Genomic DNA, 25,711 nt, shown 5'->3' with positions numbered 1-25,711 from the left:
CTGTTGCACTTGATATCTCATATGATCATATCGTCGTCAATAAGCTTCGATATAGTACTGAGTCAAATGCTTTTAGAAAATCAAGAAATACTGCATCTACCTGACTATCTCGATCCAAAGTCTTCACTACGTCATGTGAGAAAAATGTGAGTTGGTTTTTCATGATCGATGTTTTTAGGATACATGCTGGATGGCATGAAGGATGTCATTCTGTCTGAGAGACCTCATTCTATGTGAGTTCCAAATATGTGGTAAGATTCTACAACAAATCAATGTCAATGATATTTTACAATAGTTTTGTGGAGCACTTAAAAGAGGAGCTGACTCAGACACAAATTCAGAAAAAAAATCTCATAGGCATTCCATTGGGCCCAGCGCTTTGTTTAGTTTTGACGATTTCAGTAGTTTCTGAACACCACAGTCGCTAGTACTTATTTCACTCATATTTTCAGTGGTATGAGGATTAAATTGGGACACTTCTCCCAGGTTTTCTTTTGTACAGAAACATTTCAAAACAGAGTTAAACATTTTAGCTTTTGCTTTGCTACCCTCAGTTTCAGCTCCTGCCCAAATTGCGAGTGACTGGACAGTAACTTTGATGGCACTAACAGCCTTTTCATATAGCCAGAATTTCTTCAGGTTTTGTAAATAGTCATGTGACAATATTCTGCTACGATAGTCACTGAAGGCTTCACGCATTGCCCTCTTGACTGTCAAACGCATTTTATTCAGCATCTTTCTATCTGTAGTCCCATGGCTTGTTTTACACCTATTATGTAGAAGTCTGTGTTTCTTTATAGGTTTTTTTTTTTTACCATGAAGGTCCCTTCCATTATGAACTTTCTACTGGGTACATATCTATCCAGTGCATGGTCAGCTATTTTTTTACATTTGAGCCATAATTACTCTGCATGCCCCTGCCCTGCGCTGGAAATTTCAAGTTCCTCATTGAGATAAGACACCATCGCTTTTTACTTACTTTGCTGATCATCTATATCTTTCTACTTGTTTCAATTGTCCTTTGTACTTCGGTCATCATTGTTGCCACAGTCGCATCGTGTTCATTGATACCATTTTCCATGTGAACATCCTGAGAGAGGTAAGGTCCATTCATTGCCATTAGATACAATATACTTCCGTCATCAGTGGGATTCTGAAACTATCTGTTCTAAATAATTTTCAGAGAAGGCATTTAGTAATGTTTCACAGGATGTCTTATCACGCCCACTACTAATAAAACTGTAATTTTCCTAGTTGATTGTTAGATGATGATGCTGTACAAGTTGTAAATGCTGTACAAGAACACTGGAGTTTTATTTAAAGCTTGACACTCATCAGTAGATGAGTCTAATGGACGGTAGAAGGATCCAGTTACCAGTTTGTGCTCAGCCATGATACTGAGTCTTGCCCACACAATCTTATATGCAGCTTCAACTTTCATCTTGGTGGATTTAAGTCTCTTGACTACTACGACAAATACAGCACCTCCATTTCCCATTAACCTAATCTTTCGATACACACTTAAATTTTCGCCAAAAATCTCACTGTTATCAATTTCAGGTTTCAACCTGCTTTCCGTAACTAGTATTATGTGTGCTTCAACGCATTTCAGAAGTACTTCCAACTCTGGAACTTTGTTGTGAATGCTTCAGCAGTTAAACACTGGGCTGTTAATACTGACACATGTGGAGGCATTTCTTTGGATCTTTCACTGATACTTCTGGGTTTCCTACAGCTATCGTTAACTGGATTGGATGGTGAGTCACCCACATGACACGCTGCCAATAAATGCGCCAGAGGTAGGAGTATAAAACATTCTGACACTAAGACATAACATTCTGACACTACGAAGTCCGTTCCATTCTGTCAAATATGAGTCCTCGATTGATCACCTGAAGTGGCCAATATGGCTACCACTGTATAATCCTATTAATACTGTTTTGTGTTGAAACTTCACACGTTCAATAATATTGTAAAACTGTCAATATATTGATCACCTGAGGGCGCGTATTTACACATTGCCAATACTAGAAATATCAGTACTGATGGACCTCAAAATATTCTCGGTATTGTCAATACATACTGAACGTATGAGGCCAAATATTGAAGGTTTGATAATGTTGACAGAGCTTCAGTAAACAGACACGCGGCGTGAGTGCGCAGTGTTTATATTTTAAATTCGCCATTGCGTATATCACATCTCAAATTCAATTTTTAAAGAGTCTTTAACATAAAAGAATTTTAATAAGCCTATGCAAGGGTAATCATTCTAAACGCCACTTTATGATGATTAACGGAGGATTCTCTATGCATTGTTTACTTTATTAATTTGGGAATATAGTGCAGATTGTTGTTACACAGCGGTTTTAAAAATATGTCGTATACCTACAATGACCTGAGAGGCCTGCTAAATGCATGTCAGTTTCATCGAATTACCACAAAGGGTGAGAAACAAGTTTTAAGTTAATTGCCTGAACAGGTCTTAGCCACGCAGATACAATTCGTTCACAGGTTTCCATAGAATTTCACTAATTGGTCTTGCTGGTATTACGCAACTAAACTTCCAGCATTAGAGTGATCTGTCATGCTTTAGACATCTCAAAGTTACTCCTAATCTCTTGACGAACGCGACATCTCCTCTCACTAATACATTTTACTTCTCAGCTTTATCTCGTATCAACACTAATAACTTACCGTATGATCCAGAAATCTTCGGAAAAAACATGAAACTTATCGGGTCCCTGGTTCTAACTTCAGTCAGTAAATTAACATGCGATCCTTTTTTCAACCAGTCTCGGACCCATTTCCTCTTTTTCGTTGTTTTCTATTACTTGCGAGCTACAGATAATATAATTGCAACACACGCTTTCCTTTGGCTGTTCGACACCTTAACCTTCTAAAATCGCGCTGTCAACTGACAATTTTTGTCGATTTTATAGTGTGAAGCCGTTTCAATACATTGCAGGTTTGGCTAACTAGTTTTGTCAAAAAACTGAACGTGTGCAGGCCTCTTAAAAGAATACTTGAAAACTCAGTCTGTGGGATGGCATGTTGAAAGACGAACTGAAGCATAAACAGTGAGCATGTTGTGTGGTTGATTCGTAAATATCATGAATATTTGCAACATCTGAATGGCGAATAGACCGTCAGTTCTCGACCCCACATACCCGATACACATTAACAATACCGAAAATATTTTGGGATCCGTCAATACTGCTCGTCAATATTTATAATATTGTCAATACTTCAATGTCCGCCCTCAGACGGTCAATATGTCGACGGTTTGACAATAATATTGAACTGTTATGGTTGGGCAAAATCATGCGTTAAGTGCACTGAAACAGAAAGGATTTTTTTCTTTCTCCTTTTTAACATGTTTGACTTATTAAAAACACGAACTATATCCAATTTTATTATATTACAAACTGTTATGAATGCAATATAAACATTTGGCCGCTCGTAATATGAAAAAATATAAACAATGGATTAATACGTACTAAACTTTCAAACTCATTTAAGCTTACCATGTATGTTTATCGTCATTTAGCAATTCAAACCGGAAAACGAAAGAAAAAAGAGTAAGAATATCGCATGTGTATAGATTGCTCTCGTCTAAACGTCACCAATTGGAATATTCTACGATTAACGATGCAAAATGTTTGTCGTCAGTGCTGAAATCAATACCACCTTTCCCTTCATCCGTGACTTTCAGTGTTGGCCGTCGCCATTACAGCGACGACAGTGTTCGTCAAAAGCGCTATCGTTCATCGTCGTTTTCGGCGACAGGGTTTATCCCTGCTCCCGAAAGGGTTTCGTTTCCTTCGTGTATAAACTTTTAGCATCTTTTGAACCAGTTTTGTGGCACTGGCAAAAGGTTTTATTATTTGTGTAATTTTAATCATGGCTTGCTGAAAAAATGTCGGGCCTGAAATTGTTTGCTGTTTCTCCATGCGGAGATTATTTCTCCACCATCGTAGATGCTAGAGGACTTTACTATGGACAAAAAATCAACTCGTTCAGTACAACCCCCAGTAAAGGGGAATGGTACTGAGGCTAAGAAGAATCAAGGTGAATATTGACTTAACCTGATCATTTTAATGACCTTGACAAACTGTTATTTGTTTTCTTGTTTTTATGAAGGATTGTTTTGACACTGGTTTTTCATTAGCATAGCAAAATAATTTGTGTGTTGTGAGTTATAACAGAATGAACTTATGACTCGCTTTTTAGCACAACAGATGCCGTGTTGTTGGCGTTTTTCCTTCTAATTTAACGATTGCGCCATAGTTTCGGACAAGCTCCTCATTTTTCTTTCGTTATATAATAATTCATATTGCGAAGTCGTAGTAAATTTGCAATTGAAAGAATATAATGCCTATGGTCATGTTTACATTGTAACCAGAACAGGGAGAACAAAAATTAACTTTTTGTGCTTATTTTATCTAGTCGCAGAAACTCACAGAAGCGAGAAAGGAGGAATAAGGTTAAGTGTAGAACTTGAATCATCGTAGCCCATAGCTTAAAAATATGAAGTAGACAGTTTTGCTTGTAAATCTGGAATAAAAAATATTACCTGATAGGAAACGTCAACAATAGAAGGAAACGTTCCGTAATATTAACAAAATAGGCTTACTTGATTTTCTAATCGTCCTATGGTGACTGATAATGAAAGTATCTGTTAGCCTAATTGCTGTTGTCACAGTGTAAATGACAGGGTGAAGAATATTTGACAAGTTGTAGCTTTTCACTTAACTCGCGTGGAGGTGCGCTTGTCTTTGAAATACTACTCACACAGATAAAAGATAACTTAAAAGTAATGTAAAATGCAGTTGTATAAAGTAGATGTATGTTGATGCACTGTCGCCGTATGAATGGGAATAAAGTTGATTTTTAATTGTGTAAATGCTCCGTATGATGCCATGTTTTTTAAGAGAAGCTGTACTTTTTTGTGAAGTGACACATTCCATGTCATACCAATTGTAGCCTATGGAACAGAAAAGTAACTAATTAATTATACGCAAGAATGTACAGTGCAATTCAAAAAACATATCAGAAGAGGGCGTGTGTGCTTAAAAAAATGGAAAAGACAGGAAGTATTCCAAATTAAATTTAAAAGTTTTAACTAGAGTGAAGTTATAGTATTACTGTTAATTGATCACCACCTGTAAAGTCAAAGATAACACATTTTCTGTATCTTATTACTTGGTTAAGTTTAAAAGTAATCTCATTCTAGTGAAATATCCTGTGCCAGTAGTAACTGACAGTCGATCTACTACTCTCACTGCTACAGAAAAGATATAAATTAGGTACAAAAATATAATGGGCGTCCTTTCTTAACTCTTGCTCTTTTAGTTTATTTCCTCAGTTGAATATTTGTAAAGATGATGGGTCAACAGGTGTGTTAAAATGTCCTTGGCTTTGGCTAGATACGTAATGTTAATGGCTTCTGTCAAATCACCTTTTGGTGAATATACTCAGTTTTAGAACTTTCCCAGTTCATGGTGGGATGACATAGCAACCAATGCTAGATGTTTCAAAGAGAGAACACACTTTTAATTGGAAAGATTATATTTATGAAAATTCGTTTACTGGTTGAAGCAGACTACTCGCCAAAATGCAGAAGTGTTGAATCATTGATAGGCACACTCAAAGAAAACTTTACTGGTTAAAGTGATCAAGGGTTGAACTTCATTCCAATCCTCCCCCTGTTATCAGGATTTTACACTTCTGGGAGCTGCAACTCACTCTTGTCCCTTAATATAATGAATTATAACACACCAGATGAAAAGACGAACTTGCTCTCATTGTTTTTAAAGTGTAAGTACAGATTGCGACTGATGATGTACTTAGCATAATTTTGAATTTGTCAGCTTTTGTTCACTCAAATCCACAAATGGATTCAAATCATCATTCTGCTCCCCCCCCCCCCCCCCCTCCCTGTAGGAGTGTGTGTTCGCCTTTTCTGATCGCAAGAAAACTGTTACCAATGTTTCCTTGTTTTCCAGTGCGTCTTCTTCCATTTGGTCTGTATAGTAAAACTTCTTTTAGTATTAATTGTTCTTGAGTACTATTAGAGAGAGAGAGAGAGAGAGAGAGAGCAATTTTTTTTTACTTTCGTTGAGTCTATCTTGTGTTTTAAAAATATACTGTCCTTTGCTCATTGACATTTTTAGATTACCCAGTCCTGTAAAGGCTTCGGCTTAGATGTATTGTGTGCATCAACCTTGCCCCTAATTTAATTTTTCTTCAGACAACCTGTGTCATCAATTAGTTTCTTCTATAATTTGGTACAGTGACTCTTCATTAGTTATTTGCTTTCCCCAATTAATCTTAAGCATTCTTCTGTAGCATCACATTTTAAAAGATTCCAGTCTCTTCTTGTCATCTTATTATCCATATTTCACTTTCTTATTGTCCATATATCACTTGTGTACAAGGCTACACTTTCAATATAATTTTTCTGAAAAGACTTTAACACTTAAATTTGTGGATTTTTTATGATTCAGCTCTACAAAAAAAAATTTGATAGAAAATGAAATGGAATAAGTAATCTAATAAAAAGAATAGTTTTCTCTTTCTTGACGCTCTAATAATTTGAAGTAGTCATGTTTGAGAAGTGTAATTTTTTTGGGTTTTGTCTCACCAAAATTTCTTCCCTAACAGTCCCATCGGTGACAGCTTGTGGCCGACAGTATAGTTTGCCTCAAGACATTCTACAGTAAATTACTGAAACCTGTAAAAATTAAGATCTTGAACTGATCATGGTCTTGGTGGAAGGAGACCTCTTCTTATTTTGACCTCAGACACTTACAGAAGTATATCATTGGGCTTGAGATCGTGTGTAATGAAAATACCAGGTTTGGGAACGTGATGCAGAAACAGATTTTGGCTGCTGTTTCACAGCTATCACCCGAGGCCTATCTGATAATGGAGATGCTCGTTTTCCCCACTTCAAAAGAAACCAGCAGTTTTTAAATTACCATGGACCATAGCAACATATTTATCAGTACAGTAATGTTCCACATAAAAGGCAGATTATGCTAACAAAAGGTACACTATACCTTAAACTGGAATTAAACTAGCACACCAACAGCATTACACAATAAAATGACAAATTAATAATTATCTGTTAAGTGAAGTCATTTCAAAAACAGTCAGAAAGATTGTTATAAAGTTCACCAAAATATATACGATGTGTTAAATTGTGGGATTTATAACTAGGTTTATTCCCCAGTTATAACATGGAACAATGAAATTTGACACGCTGCATTGTGATAAGAGGCTTCCTTTCTGAAGTTTGGCATTGCCTTCCCCAGAGAGTTGTAGAACATAATAAAAGATGCCACTTTTAATTTGAGTACGAGTAGAATATGGACCCATTTTTAACACACCTCCACCTTATTGTTTCTAGAGCTTATACACTCACATTACAAAACGAAATATTTTTAGTTTGTATAGAACATTTTCTTTCTAATGACTATAGTTTAAAGGAGATTGCAGAAAACTCCTTTTGTGTAAAAGTTGTCCAAAAATAGCTTAAAAAAATCTATCTTTGCACTTCATTTGTAAACTATTCGAAAGCAGTGATAGGAGAATGAATTTTTATGTTTCAAGACCTTGTAGTGTTAAGGCACTACATGCCAAGTTACACGTTTATCCAGCAATTACTTCTGGAAATATAAATTGCAAAACTCCACTAATTCCGCTCCCTCCCCTGCCCCCCCCCTCCTATTTTTTATTTTTTGTCTGACTTTGCTTCATGTTATCCATACAAAAATTGCTGTGTTTTTTTTTTAAATAGTGCAAAATGTAGAAGACGGCCTAGTTTTGTTTGGTTCAAGAAAATATCGCCGGAGATATTACTCTGAGTTGCTGAAAAGTCATGGGTGCTTTGTTGACAGCTGCACTTTGTGGTTAAACAAATGATTACATCTCTGGAAGTATATATTTAGTGATTGTAAAACTTTACCAATGTTCATTTGGAACATATACAGATGTTCATACATAATTTCATCGCAGTCCGTGATGGTCATGTGGGAACCTCTAGACACCTTGGCATATATGTAGTACATTTGCACCTTTTAAGTTGAAAAATTTATCAAACATTTAATCTGAAATACACCTCTTGGTTTTGATGATACAATAGGAATCACTTGTGTAGTGCTAATGGCCATCCTGTCATTTTGTGCTCTAACCACTTCCAACTGTTTCACACACCACTTTTTCAGTATGGGCATTAAATAAATTTTAAATGATTTTTGTCTCGGATGGAATTTATGGTGTGGTAAGACTGATACATAGTATACCCTGATGTTCAGTTTGGATGGGACGATAACATCTTGTAAGTTGGTGAAGCTAACGAATGTGATTATTAAACCTAAGATGTGGTGTCCAGAACCTAAGATATGGTATCCTGTAGTGCAGTGCGAGGTCTAGGTTAGGTTGAAAGGTGAGAATTTAGTGGTGAGCTGACAGAGCTAAGGAAAGTGAGACACGTGTGATGTTGCACAGTAGTCTAAAATGCAAGGAAACAGAATATAGCGTATTAAAGTGGTGTGGTTTCAAAATCTAATGTCGTTCTTATTATCCTTACTACAGATAATTTATAGCCTCTCACTCCCCTGCAGTGTTGGGCACCAAAATAGACCTGCAGTACTTCCTTGCCTGCCTCAAGACAACTGATAGTAGTATTTTTATTTGGTCATGTTATTACCTTCACCAGGTGTACCGGTATAGAGTGAGTGTTAAGATGCAAATGTGTCGATAGGGAACATTTGTTGTGAACGGGCCTTAATTTATTTATTTATTTATTTATTGGTATGACATCTGTGAAAGATATTTAGTATACGTCAAGCCATGAAACAAACATCATCATATGTTTTCATCGTGTTAACAATGTCGAATTTTGTACCAGGAAGTGATGATTTGCAGAAAGCATTAATTTTTCGTTTTCATTTGATAAAAAGTGCTGCAGAGTCCCATCGAATGCTTGTCGAGGCATATGGTGATCATGCTCTATCAGAAGCAACAGGCAAAAGATGGTTTCAACGGTTCAGAAATAAAGATTTTGATATAAGAAATGAAGAATGTGGAAGACCACCAAATAGTTCGAAGACGCCGAATTGCAAGCCATATTGGATGAAGATGATACTTTGAGTCAGAAGCAAATGGCAGCAATGTTAAATGTTGCACAACAATTTCTGACCATAGGAAAGATCCATAAGTGTAGAAAATGGGTGCCACATGAATTGAATGAAAGGCAGATGGAAAACCGAAAAACCACTTGTCATATTTTGCTTCAAAGACATGGAAGAAAGTTAATTTTGCATCGAATTGTTACTGGCAATGAAAATAGGATATATTTTAAGAATCCGAAATGGGCAAAATCGTGGTTTAACCTGTGACAACCATCAACATCGGCTGCAAAACCAGATCGATTCGGTAAAAAGACAATGCTCTATGTTCGGTGTGATCAGAAAGGTGTGGTGTATCATGAGCTTCTAAAACCCGGTGAAACTGTGAATACTAATTGCTACAGACAACAGATGATCAATTTGAACTATGCATTGATCAAAAAAAGACCAGAATGGGCCAGAAGACTTGGCAAAGTAATTTTCTTACACGACAGTGCACCTGCACACAAAGCAAAACTGGTTCAGGATACAATCAAAACACTTGGCTAGGAGCTGTCACCCCACCCGCCGTATTCACCAGACTTGGCCCCTTTCGACTACCATTTGTTTTCATCAATGGGACACGCATTGGCTGAGGAACACTTAGATTCCTACGAAGAAGTCGAAACTTGGGTGTCTGATTGGTTTGCTTCAAACGACGAACATTTCTATTGGCGTGGTGTCCACAAATTGGCAAAAAGGTGGTCAAAATGCATAGAAAACAATGGTCAGTACTTTGAATAAAATGGTTTTTACTTTTCAGTCCAAAATTAGTGTTTCATTTTCACACAAAAAAAGCTCATTTCATACCGGTACACCTAGTAAATTCTGGTCCCCAAGTTGGGTTTAACCTTCATGTTCCAAATTTTACAGAAGTGTGTGCCATTTAGGGAAGAACACCTTACTGTGGCACATAAACTGTGCACTGTTACCTTTTACACCTAACAATCAAATGGATCTACCTCTGCACCCAGAATCCAGCATAGCAGCAGGTTTGTTATTGTGGGGTTGTCACACACCCTCTCAGTGGCAGCCCCCTGATAACACAGGGATCGCACTGCCGGTATCTGAGCTGTAACCTTAAAGTGTCAGTCAAGGAGTAGGTGCCTGTCAGCTTCTGGGTATTCGCACTCCGTGCTATGGCTGGTGTGCCAGGTAGCCTTTGCCTTTGCAGTGTGGTGCCCACAGGGAGGGCCTGTGATCAGAGTGAATGGCAGGTGATCTGCAATGAAACGGATCAAACTTAACAGTGGCCATGTCAGCACAGCCATCTTATCAGTCAGGAACAGTGATTTTAATGCATAGGTTTACAGTCACGTGGCATTTCAGTCTATGAACATGTCTCAAGATGAGAGCCATTCAATGAGAAATAGAAGTGTAAAATTTGCCAAGTTCTTGGTTTGTTCCCGAACTGATAGCCACTGTTTTCCATTGAAAATATTGAAGATTGGTTTGGGCGGAAAAAAATGAGGAATGGCTCTTTGTTGACCAGTCGTGTGCCAATCAATCATGAGCACTTCAGGGCTGTGTAAAGATAGGAGATATACCAGAAACTATTTCTCATAACAAGTTCGATGGAATTCAGGATGATGAAGAGCTGCATACTAATCTAGTGTGGCTGGTGTGGTGTCTAGTTTGTTTACTGCATCAAGAAGGGACCCAAAGATAATAGAATGGGCAGTGGAGCTTTTATCCTGGCCTTCCAACAGCAAAATTTTGCCTGGAAGTTTAAGGTTATGGTTTTTAGGTGTGATGTCAGGTCTAATTTTCCTCCTCCTATGAGATATTTTAGGTGCCAGAGGTTCGGACACACATCCACCCTCTGTTCTAATGAGGCTGTTGGGCACATCCCATGAAGGCAGTCCTTGTGACCAATGCCCTCAATTTGTTAACTATCTGGAACTATACCCTCATTGGTCACCACAATGCTTAGTGCTCAAGAGGAAGAAGAAAATTCAAGAGAGTAAGACTTGACTGCTTGTCTAATCAAGATGCAAAGAAAAAGTTTGAAAGACTTAATCTGATTTGTTGTTTTGTTGTTGTGGTCTTCAGTCCTGAGACTGGTTTGATGCAGCTCTCCATGCTACTCTATCTTGCGCAAGCTTCTTCATCTCCCAGTACCTAATGCAACGTACATCCTTCTGAATCTGCTTAGCGTATTCATCTCTTGGTCTCCCTCTACGATTTTTACCCTCCACGCTGCCCTCTAATACTAAATTGGTGATCCCTTGATGTCTCAGAATATGTCCTACCAACCGATCCCTTCTTCTGGTCAAGTTGTGCCACAAACTTCTCTTCTCTCCAATCCTTTTCAATACTTCCTCATTAGTTATGTGATCTACCCATCTAATCTTCAGCATTCTTCTGTAGCACCACATTTAAAAAGCTTCTATTCTCTTCTTGTCCAAACTAGTTATCGTCCATGTTTCACTTCCATACATGGCTACACTCCATACAAATACTTTCAGAAAAAACGACACTTAAATCTATACTAGATGTTAACAAATCTCTCTCTTTCAGAAACGCTTTTCTTCCATTGCCTGTCTACATTTTATATCCTCTCTACTTCGACCATCATCAGTTATTTTGCTCCCCAAATAGAAAAACTCCTTTACTACTTTAATTGTCTCATTTTCTAATCTAATTCCCTCAGCATCACCCGACTTTATTCGACTACATTCCATTATCCTCGTTTTGCTTTTGTTGATATTCATCTTATGTCCTCTTTACAAGACACTATCCATTCCGTTCAACTGCTCTTCCAAGTCCTTTGCTGTCTCTTACAGAATTACGATGTCATCGGCGAACCTCAACATTTTTATTTATTCTCCATGGATTTTAATACCTACTCCGAATTTTTCTTTTCTTTCCTTCACTGCTTGCTCAATATACAGATTGAATAACATCGGGGAGAGACTGCAACCCTATCTTACTCCCTTCCCGACCACTGCTCCCTTTTCATGTCCCTCGACTCTTATAATTGCCATCTGGTTTCTGTACAAATTGTAAATAGCCTTTCGCTCCCTGTATTTTACCCCTGCTACCTTCAGAATTTGAAAAACAGTATTCTAATCAACATTGTCAAAAGCTTTCTCTAAGTCTACAAATGCTAGAAACATAGGTTTGCCTTTCCATAATCTAGCTTCTAAGATAAGTCGTAGGGTCAGTATTGCCTCTTGTGTTCCAATATTCCTACGGAATCCAAACTGATCTTCCCTGAGGTCGGCTTCTACTAGTTTTTCCATTCGTCTGTAAAGAATTCGCGTTAGTATTTTGCAGCTGTGACTTATTAAACTGATAGTTTGGTAATTTTCACATCTGTCAACACCTGCTTTCTTTGGGATTGGAATTATTATATTCTTCTTGAAGTCTGAGGGTATTTCGCCTGTTTCATACATCTTGCTCACCAGATGGTAGAGTTTTGTCAGGACTGGCTCTCCCCAAGGCCGTCAGTAGTTCCAATGAAATGTTGTCTACTCCGGGGGCCTTGTTTCGTCTCAGGTCTTTCAGTGCTCTGTCAAGCTCTTCACGCAGTATCGTATCTCCCATTTCATCTTCATCTACATTCTCTTCCATTTCCATAATATTGTCCTCAAGTACATTGCCCTTGTATAGACCCTCTATATACTCCTTCCACTATTCTGCTTTCCCTTCTTTGCTTAGAACTGGGTTTCCATCTGAGCTCTTGATATTCATACAAGTGGTTCTCTTATCTCCAAAGGTCTCTTTAATTTTCCTGTAGGCAGCATCTATCTTACCCCTAGTGAGATAAGCCTCTACATCCTTAGATTTGTCCTCTAGCCATCTCTGCTTAGCCATTTTGCATTTAGCCATTTTGCAGTTGTTAAGTCAGCTTTTATGTAAAATACATTCCTGTAAACAGTGGCTCAGAAGTGTGTAATTTATGATGTTAGTGATGTGTGTAGTGTTGCTGGAAAAGGAATTGGATTCGGAAGTGTGGCACTGTGCTACTGTCTGTCGTTGACAACATATTGCATATTGTTAAACCGTATAATTGGTTTGTCATTTGGTGGTGACTTAAAGAATAACCAGAAAGTTAATGGTACTTCTCTCACCATTAATTGTGTTAGTGGTACACTACATAAATCTCTTCCATTCAAGAACTGCTGGCATTGGTAGAGTAGGCTGTACTGAGTGGAGCCACTTGCCACATCTACAGTATAGCTTCTAAGGTGGGTGCAAACGATGGAATGAGACTGATAGTGTTAAAGACCTGCTGTAGAGTGATGTGTGACTTGCATTGAAACATCTGAAGTTCCTTTGCAAATAGGTTATCTGCTTCTGTCCCAGAGGGAGGCAATAGAAGTCTCTGGGAGAGCTGAGGCTTGGTTGATGCATTTGATGTGCCTCCTATTGTGAAAAGTATTACCGACTATGATAGTGGGGACTATGAAATCGACATTGTCGAATATGTATCCATAGCATGTAACACTTGAGGGGCAGGCTCTTCATTGTGGTGGAAAGATTATTGCTCCAGCCGTAGAGATTTTTTACATAATAGCTCACCTAACAACTGAAAAAGTACTCATTTGATAACTTGAAAATGGTACACACATCTAATGTTTGTTTTCAACCCACTTCAGTTATAGAAAAAGCATCAATTTTATACCATTAAAACAATATTTTTAATAATCTGAATTTTTCCATTTCTGCAGCACAGAAACCGTTTTTTTTTTTCTAGAGAAAAAACAAAAAGGAAAGTTTTGTATGAAATGTAATGTAGTTTACCTTTAACCCCCCCCTACACACACACACACACACACACACACACACACACACACACACCACACCTCTCAACCCATTTGTTCAGACCCTATCAGTCAGGATTTTTTAGTATGTTGTTTGTAGCACATCCTCCTACCACTGTACAAAAGTTTGCGAATACACAATTTTTTCTCTTAGTTTTTCTATGTTGAATGGACTAATATCTCCAAAATATACTTGGTTTAATAGCTGCTGGCTCAAGTGCTCTCTGCTCGGAAGTCCTGCATAATAAGGTTATCCACCAGTTGGAACAGAGGGCCACACATGGTGGTGATGTCAGTCCACTCAAAATATTCACGGTTCAACATAGTCAACATAGAACAGATTGAGGGAAATGCGTGCCGATTTGAAGTAGTGATGTCCATTTCAAACTTACTACCAATTGGCGCAAAAGAATCTGCAAGAGATAAAAAAGAGATGCTACATCAAAGGAGACCAAATAGCCAGAGCTACTTAGATGGAGAGCCTCAGTGTGGGGATACAATTGGCAGAGTTTTGTACATGATGTATTTGCCCCCCCCCCCCCCAAAAGCCTTAGGAAGAAAACAGGGTTCTTGGGTGCATCGTTTAGGGACACCAATTTTGCTTACCACTGGCTGTAAAGCTAGGCTTTATTTATGTGCTTTAGGAAAGCCATACAGTGATCATCAAGGGGTTAAGGCCACCTGGTTGCACACCATGTCTTCCTTTACAGTTAATAGCAAGCAACATGAAAGCCGCCAAATATGATTTAGCCAAATGTCTCGCTTCCTCCACTGGTGGGTAAATGCTTAACTTATATAGGAAACTCTCAATTTAAGTAGTTGAGAACTTCCCCCCCCCCTCCTAGCGTCTCTTTTTACAAAGATCCCTCTCACCAATTCTTCGATACTAATGAGTAATAAGTTGCAGATGCACATCTCTATGTCACTTCGGCTCACACATTCCTCTACCTATTTTGTGTTCAACCATGAATATTTTGAGCAGACTGGAGGGTGTCACCATGGGTTGCTTTCTGTCTCCCCTGATGGTCAACCTTTTTATGGTGAACTTTGTAGAGAGTGTGCTTGAATCAGCAACCCCTTAACCAATTGTATTTTTGAGGTATGTAGATGATGGCTCCAGGAGAAACTAATGCAATTTTTACACCACCTAAACTCCATCCATAAGAACATTCAGTTCACTGTGAAATTAAAGAAAGCAGGTTGTGTGCCTTTCTTGGATGATACGATTAGACCGAAGGATGGTGGCTCTGTGGGACATTCAGTTTATCATAAGTCCACACATCTACAATCATAGTGGTCATCACTCATTGCAAACAATAAGTGTGCTTAAAAATCTTGTACAGAGAGCTCACACAGTCTCAGGTGCAGATATTTTATCTAAAGAGCTTGCTAACCTAAAGACAGTGTTCAAGAAAAATAGATACTGTACCTGAAAGATTAACAGTCAGGATCAGTTAAAGCCAAGAACCAGGAAGTGGACAAAGAAGAGAGCAAGCCAGCCAAATCTCTCGCTTTTCTTCTTGTTGTTAGTAATATGTCATTTAAAATAGCAAGAATCCTCCAAAATTTTCAGGTGAAAATGGTTTTCTACTCATGATCTGAGGTTATTGATTTATTGGTATCAGTGAAGGGCACTAGAGCTGCATTCAGGAACACAGGTCCGGCCATCCTGATTTAGGTTTTCTGTGATCTCCCTATATCACTTCAGACAAATGCCGTGATGGTCCTTTCGAAAGAGCACGGCATATTTCCTTCCCCGTCTTTCCTTAATCTGAGCTAGTGTTCAGTCTATAACCTCATCGTCAACTGGGTGTTAAACACTAAGCACTTCCATCAGTGAAGGACAGTTTGTTATTACAAAGGCTGGAATATACAAATAAACTGTGCCAGTGTGTTATGACTTATATAGGGCAGAACAAGTGCACTACGGGCTTTATGGAAAAAGACTGGATAACATCAATGCTGCACTGCATTTTGCTCCAACCAAGTTTTTTATTGCCAAAAGTTGCATCTCCATTGGATAATGGAGTATGATAAAACAATTATTTTGGCCACAGCAACATCTTTTTGGGACTCCATTATTAAAGAATCTGTGCAAATATGCATGGTGGAAAATCTGATGAACCGCGACAGTTGCTACCAGCTGCATAATGTGTGGAATCCTCTTTTCACTATGAGTTGCCCAAACCAAACAAAACCGTATGTGCCAACAGCCATGGCGAGCATTAATGCAGAGGACGGCTCTTTTCATAGTTCCACAAGCGAGGGCGCTGTAGCCGGTTAGTGTGTGGTTCTTATGTCAACATGATTTTGACACATGCATGGAATATTCACAGTGCACTGCATATTGTGGAACAGAGGACATGTTCGTCCATCTTCAGTGACTCACATAAGGATGATTCAGGTGCCCTATTAACTATTCTTTGAATACTTCTGTCATAGTTGGTTTTCATAAGGATCTTGATAATTCCAAGGGAGTGCCATCCACTTCAGGGATCTTGTTCGGCTTCGGTACTTCAGTGCTTTGTTAGATGCAGTTTCCTCTCCCTCATTTAATCTCAATTTACTTTCTTATCCCATCTGTACTCTCCTTACACCTTTCTGCCTGGCCTCCTTTGCCTAGCAGTGGCTTGTCATCTGAGCTCGTGGTATGTTTACATCTGCCTCTCTCCCCCCCCCCCCCCCCCTTCTCTAGTTTGTCACTACCAGACCCTTCCGCGCTTGGCGCAATACAATGTCACATATACAGCTATTATAATCAGAGATTGACTTCCATTAGATAAGTTTTGCTCTACATCAGGTGAAGCCGAATTTTTTAGAGCTGCAGTTCATGGTTGCTACTGGGATACTTGCGTTATGAATGTGAGAACTGTACACAGCACTGTTGTAGCATGGTGGTTAGCATGTTAACCTATATAGTGTAGAAGGTCATAGGTTTGAATTTTATGAAGTACGTAAATTACAGAGATTTTTTTTATTTCTAAATCTAATCAAAACACCTTATTATTTTTATTCAGTTGACTGATTTAAATGTAATTTTTTTAGTTTTTAATTCTTTACCGCGTCACTTTCACTCACTACATTTACATGCGACACGTCTTCTGAAAGACAAAAGCTGAATTTCGGAAAACTGTTCTTTTGTCATGTTTACATGTAAAGGTTTGAAGTGGATTTGCTAGCCCATTTAAATATGGTGCCTGAAAAACAGCTGTTACAGTTTGTCAGTACAATTGCTATTTCTCTTCACATAGACAAGCTGTAAACAGCTTCAGTCTAATATTTATATTTATACTTCACTGTACAGGAAATCACCCTGTCCATATTAGCTGAAAATTTTAAAGAAAAAGACAAAACCTGGCAGCCCAGGTATGTTTCAAAACTGGTTGCATTTACATGGAATTGAAAATTGATTGCGGAATTGTAAAACTGGCAATCTGAAGGAGATTTCTAGAATTGATTTCGAAGTGTTTACATGACCACCCAGAAGTGGTGTTGGGAAATTAGTTCACAAAGTCCGGTTTTGGGAGCCCCGTGTAAATAGGTTGATGATTTTATTTGCTCATATTTTCCTTCTCAACAATCTTTTTCATTTGTAGTCTGACTGTATCATGTGTAACCGACAACCAAGTGCCAACCAGAATTGCTCATTGGTTTGTAATGCAGCAGTTCATGTAGCCAGTTGAAGGGTAGTTTCAGGCAACCAATTATTGATAGCGAGAAATTAGTTTGTTTTGTAGCACTGAAATTGAAATCTGTTTGCTTGTAGAGGTAAGGTTTAATCGTGGTTTTAGTCCTGTCGCAGATTGTTCACTGTCATTTTCTCACGCACATTACAGACTACTTCTGCCAAAATTCAGTGGCTGGTCACGTAAAATCAGCTGTTGACAGAGCATCTCATTTTTCTGTCATCCTTTCTGGTGCCCACTTCCAAAATTCCTCTGCATTACGCATTAACAGCATTAATGAACTGACCCACCATGCTTGTGTGTCACCTGTAACCAATGTCTATAACAGCTGTTGACAGTAACTGATGTGGCAACTCTAGCAGGAAGTGATAAACATTAACTATCAAATAATTTTAATTGAACAATAGCTAAGATTTCTGGAAAGTTATTGAAGAATTGTCATTATAGCATTCTGTAAGTGAGAAGTTTTAATTGACTATTGTAATTCAGTACAAGTTTGACTTGATCACTATGTAATAAAAAGTACAGAAATGTACACTACGTGCTGGAACAAATTTATAGTGTTAACACATCTACATTCAGAAATACTAAATTGATCATTACAAAAGGTTCGTTCATTGACCCATTGTTCATGTTCTGTTTTAATGATTTACCATTTTATTGTTGCCATAGCAAGCAAAGAAACAGCAATAGGATAAAATAGTAAATGATGGTTTTCTTGACTTAACTTTTTTAGCTGTCTGTAAACCTTTGTAGAAGTAATGTCACTGCAGTTCACTTTTGTTACCACTTAGCACTGCCGAAACATGCAGTTTCAGATACTTTTGATACAAGAATTGCAAACATTGAAGACATATCAATCAGTACGTAACATTTTTCATTAGAACTCTCATTGCAGAGAGAATTTTAATCTTCCTAAGTACTGTTTAACTCTTAAGCCCAGACACTAGAATTCATGGGGTTAAAAATTTATAAGAAACTGAAATGCAACACAATATTCAACATGAAACTGGGTCATAATAATTTCATATTTCAAGCAGGGGACAATTTTTTTGAGTACCTCTATTTCAGCAGAAAGTATTCATCGTGCAAAAGACCATAGTACACTGCTGCTAAACTCTTTGACAGTCTGCTTACAAAAATGAATTTTCTTAAATGAATATTTTAAATATTACTTCTCCGTTATGACTTCTATATGGTCAAGGAATTGTTGACTAAAAATAGTCCTTCAGCTAAAGATCTGTAATTGGCTTGCATGTAGCCAAATAAATACAAAGTGTGATAAAAAATTAATGGAAATTTAATTTTATGGACTTCACACATAGTTTTCAGTTTTTATCTTTTTTTTACACAAGTTTATAAAGTACATTTGCATTTTCTGTTGTTTTGTGTATTTTGTTTGTTTTTTCACAGTTGAAAAGGTTAAGAGTGCTTGGTGAATTTTAACTTTTGGTAAAGATGGATCAAAGAATTTACATTAAATAATTTTGTTTGAAAAATGAAATAAAGTGCAGTACCATACTTGAAATGTTGACTGCCTTTTTACTAATCTGTTATGGTTACGACAAGAGTTTACTTTTCAAAGAGGGTAGAGTGGCCATTGAAGGTGACGACCATTCTGGATGCCCAAATTAACACATCAATTGCTGACACCCTAGTGGTAGAAGTAAAGTAAATGGTCTTGGAAATGTACCGTATCACGATCAGAAAGGTTACTGATGTCAACATATCAGACAGTTCTCGCCAAGCAAATTTTTCACACGTTTTGGCCATGAAAAGTGTAGCACCAAAGTTTGTTCCAGAATTGTTGAATTTTGACCAAAAATGACTTCACATAGACATAGCTCAGGAACTGCTGAATGAAGTCAACTGCCCAGAACTTCTGAAGACTATAATGGGTGATGCAACATGGATTTAGGAGTATGACATTGAAACCAAGGCCCAGTCATCCCAAACTACCTGAATAGCCAAGACACAAAACAAAATTCACCAAGTTTGATCACATACGAAGTTCTTCTCACTATTTTCTTTGATTGCAAAGGGATAGTGCATAAAGTCTTGCTGCCTTAGTCGTACGACCGATAAGGAATACTACCTAGAAGTTATGTGCCATTTGCGTGAAGCCATCTGAATAAAATGACCAGAATGGTGTCGAAAACACTTGTGGAAATTGCATCACAACAATGTATCTGCTCACACCTTAATGCGTGCTCCTGATTTTTTGGTACAAACAGATTGTTTTTTGATAAAAAAACAAAACGGTTATGTTGCCTCAGCCAACACATTCGCTGGACGTCGTCCCCTGTGACTTCTTTCTCTTGCTGAGGCTGAAGAGAACCGCGAAAGGATGTCGTTTTGCCACCATTGATGAGATGAAACAGAATCGCTGAAGGAGCTGAACAAAAAGTGATGGCACAAATGTGGTATGTCTGAGGGGGTGGGGGATTACTTTGAAAGGGACAAAGTTGATGCTCATTAATAAAGACTCTTTAAAGAAAAGAAATTCCCTACTTTTTTATCACGCCTCATAGCCTTATTTGCTTTTATGGAGTGTGAGCAAATTTTGTTCAATCTATGCATTCCACAACACAAAGTTTATCATTAATATGGACTATACTAAACTCAGATGATATGGTGCAAGTCCATCCACATTAAATGAATAGTTCTTTCACAATAACAGGAAGAAAAGTATTCTGAACACACAACCAAACAGTTCTCCTATATGGTACATTAGTTTTGGTTTTCAACCTTGAGACCTATTTTAAAAATATACCAAAATTATTTGCTATTTTTAAAGCACATTTTGCAGAACAGCCAAAGCTAACCACTCCAGCACTCAGTAATAAACAAACAACATACAGTTCTTCTCATAGTTATGCAGGTGCACATGTGTGTTGTGCAACAAAAGTAATAAAGACTTGAAGAGGTCAACAACGAACTCTATTGATAAGTCTGAGAGCTTGGTGATGATTTTATAATAGGTAAAAGCTGTTAAAAAATAAAGTAACGCTGTGTATTGAAGCACTTCTCAGTTCATCTGCAGGTAAGATTGATAAGACATTTGGGCTGTTGAAAGATTTGAAGATTTTCGAGCAATTTCCATGACTTGTGCACCAAGATTGATACAAAACATTAAGTCTGCATAAATAATCAGTAAAGGCAATAGGTCAGTAACAGATTATAGTGGTGAGTAGATAAGAAGGTGGCTGTATGATGCATTCTGAGCAGAGGAAGAGGAGGAGAACATTTTTCAGTGTCGCCAGTGTGCTTTCGGTGTCTGTCCCAAGCTTCTTGCTCTAGCCATTGCCTACCCTGGTAACTGGCAGCATTGGAGGAGTGCACTTACGCTCATTATATCTGCTTCTAACTACTTCTAGATAAAGCTATCACTGTCTAACACTTTAGATGACAAGAATCAATGTGAAGTTGGATTGCAAAATTCACACCTCTCTCACATCAGTTGACTTACTGGAATGCCCAGCCTATGTTCTTCTCGGGATAGTTGGCCACGTCGATCTCAAAAAAAGCTTCTACTCCAAAGAATAAAGCTGATCAAGGGAATTTATAGGACTCTCCCCCCCCCCCCCCCCCCCCCCCCCCCCCCACTCATGAAATAAGTGGATACTGGCACAATACTTTTAGTTTAGCATTGGTATATTTCAACTTCCACAAAGAACAAATTCACCATTTCTCATAAATATTTGTAAGTTTGCAAATCAACCGATTCAACTCCTGTTAAGACTCTATTAAAAACAGTTACAATAGTGTTGGTTTAACAACCACATAATATATGAACATGTCTTGCTTCTAGCAAGTCCAACACATAAATTACTTATGTCTAATCTCACTTGTCCATAACAACCATCAGTCACTAAACCAGCAAAGAATAGCACAGGCTCTTCTCTACACGTGCACTGAAACTCTATGGATCGTACAGTAGGTACTTGTCAGCCGCTGCACCCACATTAAGGTTGTGACTGTTTTCAAACCTGCACACACAAACATGCAATGCACAATAGGTCAGATTCGTCTCTCACATACTTCTATTTAAAATATCTTGTGTTCGAGGCGGAGGAAGGCCAACGACTTATCAGTTAAAAACATTTCATTAAGAACGTCTTTTCCATTTTGTTGAACAGAATTTTTGAACCATTGACAATAATGCAGTCTCTTGCCATAATCAGTATTTTTTAGTTTTTGCACGACTGTCGCTTTGTATGGGAAATGTTCTAATTTTTTCCTTACAGCTGTGTGGGCCATTCCAACACTAACATTGATTTCCTGGATGAGTTTTCTTACTGACTTGATAGGGCTCATGGACATTTTACCAGAAATTTTGAGTAGTTTATCCTCAAACAAAACACTAGGACAACTACTGAAACCGTAATTCGAAAATTGTTAATCAATTCTCTCACGGTATTGCGATGTGGGAGTGTTGTCTCCGGGAAAATTGAATTAAATGTTTGACGAACTGAAACTGTGTATTTACCACCAGCTTTGAACAATTGTTGGACCAAAAACACATGTTCTTCAGTGGTTAACATTTTAACAGTGACACAAATGAAACAGATGAACAAAGGAACTAAACTTAAACGTTCACGTCAACAAGTAACGACACACAGCAACAATACCACTGACTCTTCCTGAGATAAACGAAACAGTGGAATGTTGGGAGAGTACACGTAAAGGGAAGTAACCCAGGCAGGCGAACAATCATATGGCGCTGCGGAGAGACTTTTTGAACGCCCCGTATAATCTTATTGGATAATATGCTTACACATTATTCAACTGATAGTAGATACTATCTCTACCTAATTTGTTAAAGTCGCACTATCCTACTATTCATCAGTTCTAAGTATTCGCTACACTGACTTCTCTTAAATAAGCATCACAATTAACTCCAATCTGGCTTGCGTGCTCTTCCATTACTCATGCTTTCTGCTTATGTATACTCATTGTAAGATCATCATAGTTATTCTGTACTTACGACGTATGCGATATGGAATCTTCGTTTTGTGTGTGTCAGGGAAACATTCCACGTGGGAAAAATATATCTAAAAACAAAGATGATGTGACTTACCAAACAAAAGTGCTGGCAGGTCGATACACACTAACATACACACAAAATTTGAGCTTTCGCAACCGGCGGTTGCTTCGTCAGTAAAGAGGGAAGGAGAGGGAAAGATGAAAGGATGTGGGTTTAAAGGGAGAGGGTAAGGACTAATTCCAATCCCGGGAGCAGAAAGGCTTAACCTGGGGGGGGGGGAAAAAAGGATAGGTATACTCGCTTGCGCCCGCCCGCGCACACACACACACACACACACACACACACACACACACACACACACACACACACACACACACACACACACACTTGTAAAGGCAAAGAGTTTGGGCAGAGATGTCAGTCGAGGCGGAAGTACAGAGGCAAAGAAGTTGGTGAAAGACAGGTGAGATATGAGTGGCTGCAACTTGAAATTAGCGGAGATTGAGGCCTGGCGGATATCGAGATGCGAGGATATACTGAAGGGCAAGTTCCCATCTCCGGAGTTCTGACAGGTTGGTGTTAATGGGAAGTATCCAGATAACCCAGACGGTGTAACACTATGCCAAGATGTGCTGGCCATGCACCAAGGCATGTTTAGCCACAGGGTGAACTTCATTGCCAACAAACACTGTCTGCCTGTGTCCATTCATGCGAACGGACAGTTTGTTGCTGGTCATTCCCACATAGAAAACTTCACAGTGTATGCAGGTCAGTTGGTAAATCACGTGGGTGCTTTCACATGTGGCTCTGCCTTTGATCGTGTACACCTTCCTGGTTACAGGACTGGAGTAGGTGGTGGTGGGAGGGTGCATGGGACAGGTTTTACACTGGGGGCAGTTACAATGATAGGAGCCAAGGGGGTGGGGAGGTGGTTTTGGAATTTCATAGGGATGAACTAAGAGGTTACGAAGGTTAGGTGGACGGTGGAAAGACACTCTTGGTGGAGTGGGGAGGACTTCATGAGGGATGGATCTCATTTCGGGGCAGGATTTTAGGAAGTCATATCCTTGCTGGAGAGCCACATTCGGAGTCTGGTCCAGTCCCGGAAAGTATCCTGTCACAAGTGGGGCACTTTGTGGTTCTTCTGTGGGAGGTTCTGGGTTTGAGGGGATGAGGAAGTGGCTCTGGTTATTTGCTTCTGTACCAGGTCGGGAGGGTAGTTGCAGGATGCGAAAGCTGTTTCCAGGTTGTTGGTGTAATGGTTAAAGGATTCTGGACTGGAGCAGATTCGTTTGCCATGAAGACGTAGGCTGTAGGGAAGGGACCGTTAGATCTGGAATGGGTGGCAGCTGTCACAATGGAGGTACTGTTGCTTGTTGGTGGGTTTGATGTGGACGGATGTGTGAAGCTAGCCATTGGACAGATGGAGGCCGACGTCAAGGAAAGTAGTGTGGGTTTTGGAGTAGGACCAGGTGACTCTGAGGTTGGAGAGGAAATTCTGGAGTTCTTCTTCACTGTGAGTCCAGATAATCTGTACCATAGTTTGGGTTAGCAGGCCTGGGTAACCAAGAAGGCGTCCTCTAAGCGACCCATGAATAGGCTGGCGTACGAGAGGGCCATCCTGGTACCCATGGCTGCTCCCTTTAATTGTTGGTATGTCTGGCCTTCAAAAGTGAAGAAGTTGCGGATCAGGATGAAGCTGGCTAAGGTAATGAGGAAAGAGGTTTTAGGTAGGGTGGCAGGTGATCGGCGTGAAAGGAAGTGCTCCATTGCATTGAGGCGCTGGACGTGTGGGATATTTGTGTATAGGGAAGTGGCATCAATGGTAACATGGATGGTTTCCGGGGTAACAGAATGGGTAAGGATTCCAGGCATTCGAGGAAGTGGTTGGTGTCTTTGATGAAGGATGGGAGACTGCATGTAATGGGTTGAAGGTGTTGATCTACGTAGGCAGAGACACGTTCTGTGGGTGCTTGGCAACCAGCTACAATGGGGCGGCTGGGATGATTGGGTTGTGCTACAATGGGGCAAGTTTTTGTAGGGGGCCTACCTTCTTCCTAAAATTCACAAACCCAATCATCCTGGCAGCCCCATTGTAGCTGGTTACCAAGCCCCCACAGAATGTATCTCTGCTTACGTAGATCAACATCTTCAACCAATTACATGCAGTCTCCCATCCTTCATCAAAGACACCAACCACTTTACCGAACGCCTTGAATCCTTACCCAATCTGTTAACCCCGGAAAACATCCTTGTTACCATTGATGCCACTTCCTTATACACAAATATCCCGCACGTCCAGAGCCTCGCTGCGATGGGGCACTTCCTTTCACGCCGATCACCTGCCACTCTACCTAAATCCTCTTTCCTCATTACCTTAGTCAGCTTCATCCTGATCCACAACTTCTTCACTTTTGAAGGCCAGACATACCAACAATTAAAGGGAGCAGCCATGGGTACCAGGATGGCCCCCTCGTACGCCAGCCTATTCATGGGTCGCTTAGAGGACGCCTTCTTTGGTTACCCAGGCCTGCCAACCCAAAGTTTGGTACAGATTTATTGATGACATCTTCATGATCTGGTCTCACAGTGAAGAAGAACTCCAGAATTTCCTCTCCAACCTCAACTCCTTTAGTTCCATCAGATTCACCTGGTCCTACTCCAAAACCCATGCCACTTTCCTTGATGTCGACCTCCATTTGTCCAATGTCCAGCTTCACACATCTGTCCACATCAAACCACCAACAAGCAACAGTACCTACATTGTGACAGCTGCCACCCCTTCCACATCAAACGGTCCCTTCCCTACAGCCTAGGTCTTCATGGCAAACGAATCTGCTCCAGTCGGGAATCCTTTAACCATTACACCAACAACCTGGAAACAGCTTTCGCATCCCGCAACTACCCTCCCGACCTGGTACAGAAGAAAATAACCAGAGCCACTTCCTCATCCCCTCAAACCCAGAACCTCTCACAGAAGAACCCCAAAAGTGCCCCACTTGTGACAGGATACTTCCTGGGACTGGATCAGACTCCGAATGTGGCTCTCCAGCAGGGATACGACTTCCTAAAAGTCCTGCCCCCGAAATGAGATCC

The 25,711-nt window shown here is 39.3% G+C and overlaps 1 protein-coding gene across 1 annotated transcript in view; it reads left to right on the top strand.

The window, feature by feature from the left end:
• Positions 1-3,512: 3,512 nt before the first annotated feature.
• Positions 3,513-25,711, top strand: part of LOC126272547 (RING finger protein 10-like) — a 104,527-nt gene continuing 82,328 nt past the window's right edge. Inside the window, exon 1 of the mRNA XM_049975470.1 lies at positions 3,513-4,068. Within this exon, the coding sequence (XP_049831427.1) occupies positions 3,978-4,068 (91 nt within the window). The 5' untranslated portion in view covers positions 3,513-3,977. The remainder of the gene's footprint in view (positions 4,069-25,711) is intronic.

This window comes from Schistocerca gregaria, chromosome 1 (genome assembly GCF_023897955.1).
Source record: "Schistocerca gregaria isolate iqSchGreg1 chromosome 1, iqSchGreg1.2, whole genome shotgun sequence".
Lineage (NCBI taxonomy): Eukaryota > Metazoa > Arthropoda > Insecta > Orthoptera > Acrididae > Schistocerca > Schistocerca gregaria.
This window is presented reverse-complemented; position numbering and strand designations above follow the sequence as displayed.